The sequence below is a fragment of the Seriola aureovittata genome, chromosome 13 (assembly GCF_021018895.1).
Source record: "Seriola aureovittata isolate HTS-2021-v1 ecotype China chromosome 13, ASM2101889v1, whole genome shotgun sequence".
In the NCBI taxonomy this organism is placed as follows: Eukaryota; Metazoa; Chordata; class Actinopteri; order Carangiformes; family Carangidae; genus Seriola; species Seriola aureovittata.
The window spans coordinates 8,046,694-8,062,984 of NC_079376.1; the positions used below are offsets into that span (position 1 = coordinate 8,046,694).

General features: G+C 40.6%; 1 protein-coding gene across 3 annotated transcripts in view; it reads left to right on the forward strand.

The window, feature by feature from the left end:
• mta1 (metastasis associated 1) overlaps positions 1 to 16,291 on the forward strand; it is a 42,096-nt gene that overhangs the window by 21,833 nt on the left and 3,972 nt on the right. For 2 of the 3 annotated variants that reach the window (XM_056393093.1, XM_056393095.1), the window contains exons 4-16: positions 4,001 to 4,127; positions 5,385 to 5,448; positions 5,825 to 5,942; positions 7,847 to 7,949; positions 8,295 to 8,394; positions 8,910 to 9,098; positions 10,835 to 10,909; positions 11,368 to 11,426; positions 11,768 to 11,904; positions 13,571 to 13,728; positions 14,753 to 14,942; positions 15,172 to 15,261; positions 15,949 to 16,104. In XM_056393093.1, the coding sequence (XP_056249068.1) occupies positions 4,001 to 4,127; positions 5,385 to 5,448; positions 5,825 to 5,942; positions 7,847 to 7,949; positions 8,295 to 8,394; positions 8,910 to 9,098; positions 10,835 to 10,909; positions 11,368 to 11,426; positions 11,768 to 11,904; positions 13,571 to 13,728; positions 14,753 to 14,942; positions 15,172 to 15,261; positions 15,949 to 16,104 (1,566 nt within the window). The remainder of the gene's footprint in view (positions 1 to 4,000; positions 4,128 to 5,384; positions 5,449 to 5,824; positions 5,943 to 7,846; positions 7,950 to 8,294; positions 8,395 to 8,909; positions 9,099 to 10,834; positions 10,910 to 11,367; positions 11,427 to 11,767; positions 11,905 to 13,570; positions 13,729 to 14,752; positions 14,943 to 15,171; positions 15,262 to 15,948; positions 16,105 to 16,291) is intronic. The other variant, XM_056393096.1, reaches the window with a different exon arrangement.

Below are 16,291 nucleotides of genomic sequence, written 5' to 3' on the forward strand. Positions count from 1 at the left end.
AGTTATGCTATAATATTACCAAACTCACATCAAAGTATTGATTTTATAATGATTGATCTCCCCTCTTTAGTGAGTAAAAACAGTTTTGACCATGGATTTTTAAGAAGAAGATACATGTCTGTAGCTGTGTGCTTCTGTCTCCTGCCCCTCCACCACCACATAAACACACACACTGTATCATAGAGGTGTAGTCAGTTTGTTATGGCAATAACGGTCTGCTGCGTTCTCCTCACTTCCTCTCGTCGCCCTCAGGCCCGCTCTCTCCACTGCTTTCCCTCCCCTCGCTGTCTCTCAGCCCAGTAAGGCGACCCATTCATCAATAATTGATAATTGGCAGGGACAGGTGAGATGGAGAGGCAATTTGTCGAAAGTATGGTGTGGGTGCACTGCCAGGAGATTGGCTCGGAGGAGGAAAGGAGAAGGACTGAGGTTGGGGAGTTGACTTGCTACTCAAGGACACACAGCCAGGGGCCGGTTGGAAGAGCCAGCTTGCTGATGGACCACTACATAATCCTGCTTAAGCGTGCGTGTGTGTGTGTGTTGCCAGATTGAATACACATGCAATAGATGTCATATATGTAGAGTTGACAGAAATAACAGCATTTAACAGAACATGTACCTTGTTATGTTTTTTTTTGGTGGCTAAAAACTTTCTTGGAGAGAGAGCAACTGCTGCACTTGAATCACGTCTCCTCTCTTATATTTTCATCACCTTGCTCTCTAATGAGGTATTTTCTGGAAGTTAAAATAATATCCCTTCATCTCTTAAGCTTCCGTTTGTCTTGTTTTATGCAAGAACACCTCACTCATATGGTCATTCAGGGGCTCGTATGTATATTTTTGCTCGGACTGTTGCTCTGATGACCGGGTTTCCTGCAGTGTTAAAGTGGAGGCATTGCCTGGAAAAAAAAAAAGTGCACCATATTACATTTTTATGAAATCTAATATTAGGCTTTAGGTACAACGAGCAGAGGGGCTACATCACACACCAAAGGCCACATATTTAATTATGGAGCCAGTTGTTTGAGCTTTCATCTGGTCTTTGTTGTCATTTCCTGTCAAATCTTTACTATTGACTGTTTTCTTTTCATGGGGGGGGGGGGGGCATTTCATCTCTCCTTTCATGTAAAGTATCGTTAGTATGTAAATAATGAGACGAGACGTGTCGGTATCTGTCCGATTCAGCTCAGCAGATAAGTGACTGATTGATCACATTAACGCTCCATTAGTGAATGGAAAGAAAATTCACGGGCAGTTATGTTGATCATGGATTTATTATTTCAGCCACTTTTCAAGCAAAAATGTCAAACATTTGCTGGTTGTTGCTTCATGAATGTGAGAGTGCTGCTGCTTTTCTTTGAGATATGATAGTCCATGGAATATCTTTGAGTCTTGGACTAATAGATGGACAAATCAATCGCCTTGAGCTGTGAGAAGTTTCAGTGGGTGTTTTTTAACTACTCGTTGACATTTCATAGTGTGAATGAAAGACTAAACGCATCAAAAGTCTAAACTGATCTTGATTAATTGAGATAATTGGCAATTAATCAATAAGGAAAATAAGAGTTGATTAGTTGCAACCCAAGGAGACATTGTACATTGAGTGATTAATCAGAGCAGCATGGTGCAATGTCAGGGGGTAAAAAAACCTTCTGAATTTGTAAAAGCAGTGACATGTAGAAACAAACAGTCTAATCAGGCCCGATCAGGTGCTGACGTGTGAGAAAAAGTGGGCAGCACTTACACTTTCTGCAAAACCAGTTTCCTGCAGGAAACCCTCAATGAGGTTTGGTGATGTTCAACTTTAAATTTTGAAGTGTTCACCCTACAATTGTGTAAGTGACTATCCAGTTTGCTTGAATGGCCTCAGCTCCTGTGTTGTTACTAGAGCTATGCAGATAAATTGACCAGAATGATGTATCGATTAATCTGATTTGAGGTAATTTAGAAACAGTGTCACCAGGACAGTTTGTCCAGCAGAGAGCACTTACAAGTTGACTTTAACTCTGAAAAGGGTCGAACCTGTGTCAAGATGTTCTTCTAAAGCAGTTCTTCTGAGGTAATTCCTCTCCTGCATAACTTAAATGTTGCTGTCGTTCATTTTTCTTGAAGTTCATTGTCTGTCTTTTATCATTTCAACCAAGCTGCTGTGGAAAAACCCCCCAGAAAAATAAAGCATACACATCTTGGTTTAGATGAAGTTTTGTTCTACAGTGAGTCCTGTGTACGGCACAAACAGGTTTTGCCAATAATTAATTCTCTCGTTGTGCAATTTCAATTTGATTCAGTATTGCTTCGTTATACATTTTTATGCTAATGCAGCGCCTTGATGGGGAAACACTACCAGCATTACCAGTTTTGAGCTCATTATGAGCTGCCTGGCTGGATAACGACTGGAACGTCAGTAAACGCCTTAAAATGTAAAGTAAATGTAAAACATATGTAAGTTCACATGATGTAAGAATGAGGCACCTACAAAAACACATGTTTTAGATATGTTACACATGCATGGTATATTTGATGCCTCTCTAACACACACTTGATGTTCACAGACATTTAGTCTCCTCACTTACCCTCCTACAACTTTCCACCATGTTTTTTTATTCCCTTTAATCTTGTTTTTCTTTTATTAATAATTTCGGTCTATATTTTGTTGGTTTTACATGGCAGAAGATGGAGTGAGGCCCATGCTGTGTGTGTGTGTGTGTGTGTGTGTGTGTGTGTGTGTGTGTGTGTGTGTGTGTGTGTGTGTGTGTGTGTGTGCGTGTGCGTGTGCGTGTGCGTGTGCGTGTGTGCTGCCTGGGCACTGATAGTGTGTCTGCTGGGTGCTGAGTGCTGGGCAGAGTGAGGGAGTGAAGGAGTACTTATTGATTTTGGCCACACATCTCTTCTCCTGAAAATCCCTTGATTGCTTTTGTTCTGCTCCCCGTCTCCCTCTTTCTGTCTCGCTTCCTCTAATGAAACTCCAAATGAATTGGAGCACGTACTGACTGCTCTCTCTCTCTCTTTCTCTCTCTGCCCGTTTAACTTCTGTTTTCTCATGTTCCTCTTTACTCTCTCTACCACTTTCTCTCTCTCTCTTTCTCTCTCTCTGCTCATACTTGTCTCTCTTTCTCCTGCTCTCCCTGCTGATTTCTCTATTGCTCCCCTTTCTCCTCTCCCTCTCTCCTCCTCGCTGTCTTTACGTCTCTCTGTCTTCATCTCATGCTCCCTTGCTCTTTATCACTTTTGTCACACTTTCCACTCTCTGTGCTCTTCTTGCCTATTTTATCTGTCTCTCTGTTTATCTGTTTTCCTGTCCGTCTCACCTCCTCTCCCCCAATATTTCCCACCTCTGTTTCTGTCCTTATCCACAGATGAGGAAGAGTATGTGGAGTGGAGATGTTGCCTACCAGCAGCAGCTAAATCTATTCTTATAGAATGACTCAGGCACATGACCTACTCAAATGAGCTGATAGCCCTTCAACAGTTGCTCTGTCCATTCATTCTTCGACTGTTTTTCACCCAGTGCTTTCAATTCTTGCCTTTTCTGGACGTTTTGTGTGTGTGGTACAGGGATTCTCCAAGATTTTCCTTTTTATTCCAAGGCACCAGGTGCCCTCAAGGTTTGACGTTGGATTAAAAGAAAGAAAAATATTGAAGAATCTGTGTCCCAGCTGCTTATATACTTATAAGGGTTGAAACACAGAATTGGAAGGGTAGAATAATCAGTGAGATTTTATGTAAAATACCTGTGTGTTATACACAAGTCTCCTTCTCCCTGGGGACCTCATTGTTCTGGCTCATCAAGTGTCCATCCTTATGCTTTATGTCCACTTTTTGTGCACCTGAGAGTGGTTGTGTGTGTGTTTGTGTGTGGTTATGTGTGTGGTTATGTGTGTGGCTATGTGTGTGTGTGGCTGCAGCTAATGCATTTGCTAGTTTTCCCTGTGGATGCCATTGTTCCGCCTCATCTGATGTGCGTACGTTTGACCTTTGCCCCCCTTTTTCCTCCACCCAGGGGAGCTGGAGGAGGAGATGGAGAATCCAGAGATGGCCGACCTCCCCGAGAAACAGAAACACCAGCTCAGACACAGAGAGCTCTTCTTGTCCCGCCAACTGGAGTCTTTACCCGCCACACACATCAGGTACGCTGCCGTACACCTCACTGGTATCATGCCACCAAATGATGTGTTGTAGTTTTTAGTTCTTTTTGTTTCAGCTTTTCTTTTTATGTGCATGTCTTTCTACCAAGGATTTTATACTCACTGGACGATTTTGACTATTTCTCAGGTTGTGAATAGATCATTTTTAAATAATAAATAAATAAATCTTTTGTTGAATAATTAAAAAAAGAAATCCACTTGTTTATATATATATATATAATTATAAATGAATAATTTCTAGAAAGTTGTTTTGCCTTTACTTCATGGCAGAGAGAATTGGGGCAAACTGGAAAGGGTTGAGGGGGGATATGACGTGTAACAAAGGTGACTGGGTTTAAATCGGGGCTGCTCCAGTTATGCAGTACAGTTTCATGCTGTTCTGAGTGTTTTTATCTTGGGGCTGTAAAAACTAGCCTAGTGACTGTAGTGAATGATGACAATGTGATTATCTACGATGGCTGAAAGAGGGTTTGAAGCAACCATCGTCATCAGCTTTCAATTGGTTCTAATAAACTCAGACGCACAATAATCCACCTATATTCGGTGTGCACTTTGAGCACTGAATGTCAACAGAAATCTGTTTCTACATATAGAACAACCTTTGCTCATCAGTAAGCTCCAGGCAAACCCACCTAATCATTACCACATTATTACTTGACATTTCTGAAGAGTCGTAGGGAGAGGAAACCGACATCTGCTCCAATAAAAATACTCTGATGAACCGTTTGTTTAGTGCGCATTCAAGCTGGATGAAGTTTTCTAACTTGACGACAGTGTGCTGTGAGGTTACACGAGGTGTTTCTCACACTGCCAACTTGTATTTGCTTTGTACTAGGGAGATACGAGTAATTAGCTGGTAAATAATTTTAATTCAGTTAAAGGACGGAGAGGAGTGCTGGACCATGATTTGTCAAATAACAGGCTGTGCCAACTGGGACTAAATCAATATCATCGTTGCAGATTTTGAGATGCATTCACATCAAAGTCTCCTCTTAGACAGTTTCTCTTGCAGAGGGGAGTTTGGTCAAGGCTGGCAGCTTTCATCTTGCGCTTATGTAACCAGTTATCCCGTGGACTTGATTCTGCGTTTCACGTTAAATATTCTCCTCCTCTATGCCTCTCCCACTTGTCTTTTCTTCCTTATCTTCTACTTATCAATCATTTGTCCTCTCTGTCCTTTCTTGCCACTTCACTCTTTGCCCTTTCCTTTTTTCTTTTTTTTTTTCTGCTGGACTCCAGGGGGAAGTGCTGTGTGACACTGCTGAACGAGACAGAAGCTCTGAAGTCCTACCTGGACAGAGAGGTATGTATGCAAGCTCTCGATGTCCAGCATGATGTTGTCTCCTAAACTGCGATTAGGTGTGTTAGACATCAGTACGTATCAAAGACAATGTGTAAGAGACTTACGACTTAGAGATTCTTGTTTCCAGATGAATTATTCAGTGTGTTGACCCAGAATGTTCTTTTCACATACAGTAATGAGGAGATGAGAGACTAGCAGAGGGGAAATAGACCCACACACACACACACACACACACACACACACACACACACACACACACACACACACACACACATGCAGAGACAGATACACTCCTCTTTCGCCTCTCCGTTTGCCCGTCTCACTTCCTGTTCCTTTCATTGCATCCTTACGCCTTCCTGCCATCTGTATTTCCCAGGATGCCTTCTTCTACTCGCTGGTGTATGACCCCCAGCAAAAAACCCTGCTGGCTGATAAGGGGGAGATCCGCGTTGGGAACAAATACCAGGCGGACATCACGGACCTCCTGAACGAAGGTACACCGCATTTAAATCTTGTTTTAATTGACACAGTTGTCAAGAGAAGTTTACTCTAAGAGCAGCATATTAACGTTTTCCTTCAGGGGACTTCTTACCCTGCTGTGTACTGAGATTTTTTTTTTTCTTTTTAAAGAAGTTTTTCAGCATTAATGGGGCAGACTGAGCCATAATAAACTACTCAACTTCTCATGGTTTTGTAACTGCTCAATTCTACCGAAACACTTTGTGAACTTTGAGCAGGCTTTTTCTGCCCCAAGCCAGCGGTTACTTCTGTTTTTTAAAGTAAAGTTGGTAGAAAAAAAAAAAAAAAAAGCAACTAACCCAAGTTTCCATGGCAATCGCAGTGTGGCAGCATGATTATACATAATCAAAGCATTTAGAATAACAAATTACTGTCTATGTTGTGCACAAGTGATGATCTCACCCAGAGAGTTTGGAAAGGATGGGATGCACGTTACCTGACAAGAAGGTGGTTTTAAAGTTACTTCACAACTGCTTTATTGGTGACGGACATGTTCACAACATGGCATGACAAGGAAGCTTCCCGTTTCTTAAATCTCAGCGTGAGTGTAAAGTCATACACAGGCAGTAATTTGAGCAACTGAATATGATGTCACCTGTACAAAAATATTGTAAGCATGTGTCTCATGTGTATGAATATCTGGAGCTTAACACATGACAGTTGTTTAGTTTCTTTCCAAAGTGTGAAGATTCAACGACTCACACTGTGTTTCACATACAAAGATGATTAGAAATGTGGCCTTTATTTTGAAGGATAAAGCTGGCATTATTTTTCCTCATTGTCAGCAAATTCAATAAAAAAAAAAGACCAAATCCGACAATGTGATAGTTCATCTCTCAATACTTTCAGACTCCCCTGCTCTGTCTATGGCGCTCAGCACCGAGCCCTTTCCTAGTGAAGACAGAAACCTTTAAAATTGGGTCACAGATAGATAGTTTCACTTTTTAAAAAAGACTAAATATTTTCCTAAAACAGTTTCCTAAAACCTAAGACAGTTTTTAGCAAATGTCACTCATATGGGAGGAAATAATGTATTTGTTGGAAACTATTTTCAATTGTGCTATTATGCATATGTTGCTGTAGTTAGTATTCAGGGCAGCGGGACCGTGCATGTCGGAGTCAAAATAAACTATTATGCCCAGGTGGATCGTGATGTAGGAACATGTCACCCAGTGCAACCATGTGGCTCACTGTCTTGTTTTTAATGGTTTTTGGACATTAATGGAGGTCTGTGGCCCAAAGGATCAAGATGTATCAGACTTTGACTTCACAGACAAAACTTGTTATGGGATCAATTGTTTTTAATGGGATTTGTCAACAATAAAACAAATATGAAACTTGTCCTTCAAACTTAATTAATGTCAGCCTAAACATTATACTTTTCAAAAGTAGTTTTTGACCTTGAAATGTATCTAAAATATTAAAAATCCATAATTATTAAAGCACAATGAGCCATATTTCCCAAACATTTTGTGGTGATATTTTGTGCCAGTACTCATGTGACTACTCCTCTGCCAGATTTATGGTTCAGTGTTTTGCCAGATTTTTATTCTTAGCAGGTGGGAAAACCTCTGAAATTCCAATTAGGACACTGTGGGTAGCTAAGCTCTCTAATTAAACCCATGTTAATGAAATTCTTTTACATGTGTTAGAAGCTCAGGCAGGTTGGCTGGTTGGCTGCAGGCAGGCAGGCCGCACCTCTACAGCTCTGGGATTCATTAACACTTTAGACAAGGGAGTCATTTTAAAAAAGGAAAAAAAGGAAATTTGATTGTGGATTTTTACAAACTCTGGTTATACTTATGTGTGTTATTGGGGACCAGGTTTGGACTTACGAAAACAAACTGTCTGTACCTGTGTGTCTTCTGTGTCCATGTAGGTGAGGACGATGGCAGAGAGTTGGAGAAACTAGAGGAGAAGGTCTGGGACCCCAACAGCTCACTGACGGAGAAACAGATTGACCAGTTCTTAGTAGTAGCTCGGTAAGTCAACACAGAAGAGCAAAAACATACAAATAATGCAACAAAAGAAAAAATATTATTTAAAGGAACAGTCCTGCAATTCTGGAAATTAACTTAAAGTACCTCAAACTTTTCCTAACATTTGATATTGGATTTATTTAGAGGTGTATCATGACAGGGCAACATTACTGAATATTTTATCATGATGCACCTGATTTGGAACTTTTGCCAATTTGTGTTTCAACATTTTTGAGCATAAATAGTTCAGAAAAAGACCAGATGGAACTACGTCAAACGATGGTGAAAGTAAAACCCAAAGTTTGTTTCCTATCTCTTCGTCTTTTACGTCATGTTCGTGTCCCATAGGTCAGTAGGTACATTTGCCAGAGCCTTGGACTGCAGTAGTTCTGTCCGGCAGCCCAGCCTTCACATGAGTGCTGCTGCAGCCTCCCGAGACATCACCTTGGTGAGATATACACATACGTTCACACACATGAAAGTGGCCTTTGGGAAAATCAGCATCACACTATAGGTGAAAAGTGTAGGAGAAAAACAGGGCTGTTAATCAAAGAAAATGCCTGGTGTGTATATGTGTGTTTGTGTGTATATGTGTGTGTTTGTGTGTCTGTTAGTGATTGTTGAGGCCTGTGTCTGGTTATCCCTAACAAGCACTTGGCCCCAGAAGCCTGGTGCTGCTTTATTCTGCCCTAGATCTTATCCTCATGTAAAAAACATAGATGAGAGGCCTTCAAGCTACACACACACACACACACACACACACACACACACACACACACACACACACACACACACACAGCCCAAAGCCTTGCACAAGGGGCTGCACATAAACACCATGGATTGAGTAAATATAAATATGTCATGCCAAGAAGTCAGCAGAATATTGTAGAATTTCATTGCATAAATGTTCCAAACAACACGACAAAGTCCTGACACTAACACGTATTCCTATTTTGTGTTCAGTTTCACGCCATGGACACCCTCCACGCCACGGGCTATGACATGACTCGAGCCATCGCAGCACTGGTGCCTCAGGGCGGGCCCGTCCTCTGCAGGGATGAAATGGAGGAGTGGAGTGCCTCGGAGGCCAACTTGTTCGAGGAGGCACTAGAGAAATACGGCAAAGATTTCACCGATATCCAGCAGGATTTTGTGAGTAACAAACCTGTAAAAAAAAAAAACAAAAAAAAAAAACGTATTTATTGGGAAATATGCTTATTTGGTTTATTTGCTGTGAGTTAGATGAGAAGGTTGATGCCACTCTTTCTGTCTGTTTGCCAGGGGACAGTTAGCTTAGCATAAAGATTAGACACGGGGGAACATTAGCCTCTCGTTGCAGTTTTTTATATTATATATTATGTCCATTTGTGACTACAACAGACATTTTAAATTAATGAAATGAAATGAATTATATATTCTGTTGCATATGTGTGTGTGGAGGGGTTCTTTCTAAACACTTTTTCAAAGGCATTTCTGCTTGATGGAATATTATAGTGTAGATGTACATGGAAGACATACTGAGCACGTGGTACGCTGCTCATCAGCCAGCATGCTTGTATGTTGGATGCCCAAATCTAATTTAGAGATGTGTACAGTAAGTATTCAGTGCATCCATAATTGCTGCTTACGAGTCCCTACCACAGAATGAGAGCTGAACTTCTGCAGAAGACATTTATGCTTATTTAGCCGTTTAGCTGATTTAGCTTTTAGAAGCACAAGCACAATAGTAGTCTTGGAAGCTAATGTGGCAGCCAGCTCGTACTAAAGAGTGAAAATGCTAAAGCTCCGAACAATGACCATTCACCCCTAAAAGCATACCAAAGAATACATTTTGAGAAAAGTAAGTGTCAGTTAAAAACCAGGAGAAAGCTGCCGTTCGTGCTGTAGCTCCTCGCCGTCCTCTGTGCTTTGAGCTTGAGAAGAATGGTGCTGCCGTCTGTGGACCTTTCTACTCCACATTGTGCTCGGCTCTCACTGTGTGCATCACTCCACCACCTGGTGGCTGGCTGCCGTCGGTGCTGCTCACTCTCGTTTCCACCCAGGCCTTCCCTCAAACAACAGGGACTACACCACCATTATGGGTGGGGCCACTACTTGACAGCTCATTTTCCTTTCAAACTTCTTAGAGGGAAGTTTGCAGAGCAACTTCAGTGTAGCTCAAACAGAATCTGTGGCCAGTTTGTTGTTTTTGTCATTTATACAAAGAATCTTTTTTGTGCCTATAATTTCTAGAGACGTCTAAAGCACCAACAGACTGGAACAATTTGCCTAACTCACTTGCATCTATTACTTCTCCTGAAGACCTCTTTGCTTATTTACCTCAAATATACTTGTTCTTGTTTTTTACTGTATTTACCTTCATCTTTAGTTTATAGGTAGACTCAGTGCTGTTGACTTCATGTTATTTAGTCTGGTGGTACTAATTTATTTTATTTATTATAATGCTTGTGACAGAGATGAAGCGATGTGTTCTGGGATTGTGGGAGAGCCTTTCTGTGTGATCTTGATGATTATTTTATTTTATTGTCATTATTTTTATTATTATTCATTGACATATTCATTTGTTTAATTGTCTGTTAATGTCCATGTTTCTTTGGAATGATTTTGAACTAAATACATTCTCTTGGTGTATTTTAGTCACAGATGGGTAGTGAGATAAATACATTTGTGCGAAATTCTGCTAAGTTCACAAAACATTTGGTTATGAAATGGAGGTTTTAAAGTGTTACTGCTACAGCTCTTGACAAAATATTTCATGCTCACTTCCTTCATCCAGATTTTTTTTGGTTTTGTTTTGCCAGCCACCTGTCAGTGACGTCTGCTGCCACCACTTTGATAACCATTAGACCGAAATATTCATTATTTTATCCTTTTCTCTCCTTCTTTAGTTGCCCTGGAAATCCCTGACAAGTATTATTGAGTATTACTACATGTGGAAGACCACAGACAGATATGTACAGCAGGTAAAAAGTTATATAAAACTTTCTTGGAGTAATTTATAACTGTTTATATTTTTTTCATGATGATATTACTTTCCTTTTAATTAATTAAATAATTAATTAATTTCCAGCCCAATAACTAATTTATGAAAGCCTGATGTGATTTACGGTAAATTCTGAGTAAAAAAAAAAAATATTATGAAATGATATTAATTAAAAATATTTTTGATCTTCATTGATTGATTACCACTTTACATATACCGTAAGCATGCATCTACATTCATTTTCAAAGAATATGGCTATTTTGAAATAAAAAAGAATAATAAACCTATTTATTCTTATTTAAAAATGAGTCAACTATCAATATATCAGTCTTGTTCCCTGCTCCTTTTTCAAATGAAGTAGTTTAATGGTGTCTTAAACTCGAGGTTGATGACTTTTCCCTTCTCCTTGCTCCTCTACCTCTAATGTCTCCGCTCCAGAAACGATTAAAAGCAGCTGAGGCAGAAAGCAAGTTGAAGCAGGTCTACATCCCTAACTAGTGAGTACTTTGATGCAAGTTTCTGTGTGGAATATCGGGTTTAATCATATTCGTCAGAGGTCATTTGTGCAGCACTCTTTCATCTGACTACATGGAGATGTAAAGAAAAGTTTAGAGTAGTTCTGACCTTCTGAGCAACATCTCTGGTGTTTCAAAGTTGGACATGTGCTACTGTTGTCAGAGCACAGACCCTTCTTTCTCTCTATTAGTATTCATGACAGCTCTCAGTACAGTATCAGCGTCTGTGCCGGATGAATGTTATCTATTCTCTTAGTGACTGTACACTGAGTAGGCCTGTCTTATCTTCAGCTGACCCGGTCACTGTTTCTGTGCCCCAACAGTAACAAGCCAAACCCCAACCAGCTGAGCAACAATGTAAAGCCAGCTCTGATGAATGGAGCAGCGGGTGCAGGGGTCCCAGGACCTCCAGGCTCGGCGCCGACCCCCGGGCTGGGCAGAGCCTGTGAAAGCTGCTACAGTAAGTCATTCATACGTGTAATACAGCTATCATGTAACAACAACAGCTGCTGTTTCTTTGCTTCTTGAAGCAACGAATCATCTAGTATTGGCCTGATTTAAGAAGACTCCAGCAAGTCTTGCTAAATTGTACGTGATGAATTCATAAATTGCTGTGGCTTTCAAGAGGGGTGTTTCATGTTTAACTCGTTTTTGACTTGAATGAAAGACAGAATCTTAAAAAGTTATACTTTTAAAAGCGTCTTTCGGTCACTTCATAGATCAGTGTATCAATTCCCAAGCCTGCTCTTGACTCTGAGACACAATCTAAGATCTGAAGGTGTGTTCAGACAGAAAACATAGGGACTTTGGGGGCGCCACATACCACATAACTACATTGTCCACGGTTCAACTCCCAGCCAGAGGATCTTTCTATCATGTCTAATGCCTCTCCAGACAGTCAACTGTTCAATAAAGGCAACATGCACAAAAAATTAACTTAAGGAAGAAAAAAAAGTGACTTTTCGCCTTGTCACATTTTATCACTGAACTGTTTGAGTTTATTTGTGCCAACCAGCCAGTGTACTGTATCAACTGTATTATTCTATTATTTCCCTCCATTCTTTCTTTCCCTTTTCCTCTCGTCTCTTCATGTTTATGTTGATAAAGTCCCAGCATAAGTGTGAATTATTGGATGAAGTTGAAACATTTTCACCTTATGCAGACCTGTCTTAACATCAATTTGCAACACCCCAGACAACCTCACTTCTCTCCGCATCCTCGTGTTGACTTCATTCTGCCTCTGAAATTCCCTTTGTCTCGAATACATTTGACAAAACATAGCATAAATGTTAACAACAGGTTAAAGACAGGAGGGTGCTGAGTGATCGGCTGTATTGATAGTCAACAAGAGGTTGTGCTCTTAAATTTACACACAGTCCCCAACTGTGACTTGGCAGGCTTATTTCATACTTTGGCAATAGTTCAGTTTCCCATGTACACACTAAAACACAAAGCCACTAAGCCATATTTATCCACTCTGGAAACCATTTTTGGAAATGCGTAGTATTTGCATGAGAAAATCGCCAGTTTAGTTCATATGAAGGGCTGAAACAACTCTAAACCTTCCTTGACCGCTGAGCTACTAATGTGATAATCTGCTGTTGTTAAAGGCTCGTTTATGTCATTAATTATGAAAATAAGAATAAAACAGGCTTAGTGCTTCAGTGCTGTGTGTATTTGTGATTAAGTATAGATTATTACAGAAGCCTTTTGTATTTTGCATTTTACTGAACTGTACATCCAACTTGTGTTCCTCAGTAAATCTTAAAAATCGGTGTTTTCATCAACACATCTCAGCAATAGACCACTAACTTATTTAAAGCTCAAATCAACTCTGCTGTCTGCATGTGGCTCACATTTGAGCTTATTGGACTTACAAAATGGAGAGGAGAGAGAATAGCATTATGTGCCCTGCAGCAGCGGATTGTTCAAGTTATTTTAGTGGTTGTAGTTAATTCAGTGATGAATGATTAAAGGTTTTGCTCTCGCCTGCATGCACATGAGAACGGATTCATGATTATATGTGGATTATGAATCATGGTGTGCACGTTCTGTAACGTATGAGTGTTGTGCTGCTCCCTGGCGCTCGGTACTCACTTTCTGTGCGATTGTGTGTCTATGTGTGGGTGTAGCCAGCAGCTCCTACCAGTGGTACTCGTGGGGACCGCCCAACATGCAGTGTCGCCTATGCGCCTCATGCTGGACATACTGGAAGAAGTACGGGGGGCTGAAGATGCCCACGAGACTGGATGGAGAGAGGCCTGGACCCAACCGCAACAACATGGTACACACTAACACACAGAAACACACACCATTGCGAATACGTCACCGGACATTGACTTGTTCTGCAAATCACAAACAACAGCCTCACTGTTTTCCTTAAAGCCTTATCCTGCCCTTAAAGGAACAGTTCATCCTACACTGAAAATCCTCTTCTACTCACTCTCATCATACAATATGTATCAAAGTAGCAAAATACCCAGTAGACTTTCTCAGAGCCCGAGACGACTTCCTGAAACTGTTGAAAACCCAAAGATTTTCAGTTTTTTGGTTTTACTAGGACTGATCATCAAAGCAGGTGTCAATTAATTCAATAATTGTTTCAGCTCTAGTATACATTTAACATACAGGTGGTTTGCTGGCACATATTCATTTTAGCATCATTTAAAACAATCTGACAATTTGTAACTTTTGTGCTAAATTTAAAAAAAAGTACATCACTGATTTAGACACCTTTTAAAAAGGATAATTCAAATATTCCTTAGACAAACGCTCAATCTTTCAGAAATACAATATTTGATGGAGGGTAACACTGAAACCACACCATATTCCCTGACTGTAACTGTTTCAAAAATATACTCTTTAATTTATCTTGACTCTATCTTAATTTTAGCCGTTCTCACGTCACGACTTTGTCAAACTGTCTCCTCAAGTAAATGTATTTGTCCAAATATTGTAAACGTGTGTGTATATCTGTGTGTTGTATCAATAAATCAAATTAAGTGCCACATATATCTATATATTGTTCCGCAGTGAACTCAAGTAAATTATTAGCTATTAAATGACTGACCCACCACCATTTAAATAAATGGTGCATTTACATTTTGGGAAGTGTTCCAATCAGCTCCATTTTGCCAATCAGCATCAGTAAATTACAGTGATTAATCACTGAGTTTCAGGTAACGATTTAGTCCAGATGTTTTCTTTGCCATCGGTCAGGTGATAATTTCATTAGATCAAGTGTCAGCTGTTAATAGACACCAACATCATGGGGTCTAACACAGATGTTGTTCTGCTCGTACCACCAGAGCCCCCACGGCCTGCCCCTTCGACACAGCGGCAGCCCCAAGTTTGCAGTGAAGACACGACAGGCGTTTTACCTGCAGACCAACGGCCTGACACGGATCACTCGCCGCCTCTGCATGGACATCATCAGGCCGCGATATCTGGCCAGGCACCCCTACCTCCCCGTCAACACAGCAGCCATCAAGGCAGAGTGTGAGGAGCTGACCCCCCCTTAAAACTCTTTATGTTAATATCACACATGTTGATCGTTCTGCGTCTGTTTGACTTCTGTGTTTAAGTTGTATGAAAGGGAAGCAATGCCTGTTTTTATGACATGACAGATGTTTTATTAAAGAGCACAGGTTTTTCCTTTTTCCTTGCTGCTTCACTGTGTCATCCATTAAGCTTTTATTGACAATATTCTTGCAATGAATTTCTACAGGTGCCTTGCGGTTGCCAGATAGGCCGAAAAAGCCTTTGCCTATGAAACCTGTGGAACGTAAACCTCTGGAGTCTGTGGTTCGGTATTTAGGTGAGAAGAAGCCGCTCACCCGCTGCATCTGGAACTGAGTTCTCATTTGAGTTTCTGTTCTCAGTCAGTTTTATATTGTGACACTTAGCTCCTAAAATGAACACATTAGTTTTCAGAAAAAAAAGATCATGTTTTTCCCTTAAAAGAAGAAAAGCTATGTTTAGCACCTTCAGAAACATGTACGCAAGTGTAAAAAATCTTTTGTTAATTTTGGAATCATCACTTTGATTTATGTTTGATATCTCAGTCTCAATATTACTCCCTTGGACTTGAGGCCTGCTTTAAAAAAGTGATTTGCAAGCGCTGCTGACGAAGATCACGAATGCTGAAGCATCACATTTTATAAATATCTGTCACTTGTGAATTGCAGATAAATTTGTGGATCCTGCAGGACTCTCGGACGCTCATACATGGTTGCAAATGGAGCACTTGTTTTAATTAGTAAAACAAGTCAGAAGTGGCATCAGAGGAAATCATTTCATGTCATAAATCAAAGCTTTGCATGATATAAATTTGCTGAATCAGGCCTCAGTACAATAACAACATGAGTCCGACCTCATGTTTCAGGTCAGCAGTTGAAAATAATGTGTCACTTGTTTGTGAATTGTTGTCCTCTCTTCTTAACAATCTGTTTCTGCCCCTTGTCTTCTCTCCCCATCTCTCCCTCCGTTGCTCTTCATGTTTCAGAAGCACATCCCTGTCCAGCCAAGCCCGACCCACCAATTCGTGGAGCGTCAATCTCTACAGGCAGCCTGACGCCCATAAAAGCCTCTCCCATCCTCAACAATGGCTCACCCACCATCCTGGGCAAACGCACCTATGAACAGCACAACGGACTGGATGGTGAGTGAGCTTAAGCAGACAGCAGCAGACATACAGGACAGTGTTTGTGTGTTTGTTCAATGTCGTCTTCATGAGAAGAAATACTCAGTCTGTGAAAACAGTTGAACAATGTTCTCTGTGGCTCTGGAGGAAGCTTTCCAAAGTAAACTGAAGATGCTGTCGTGGTTTTGTCGTAAGGAGGATATTT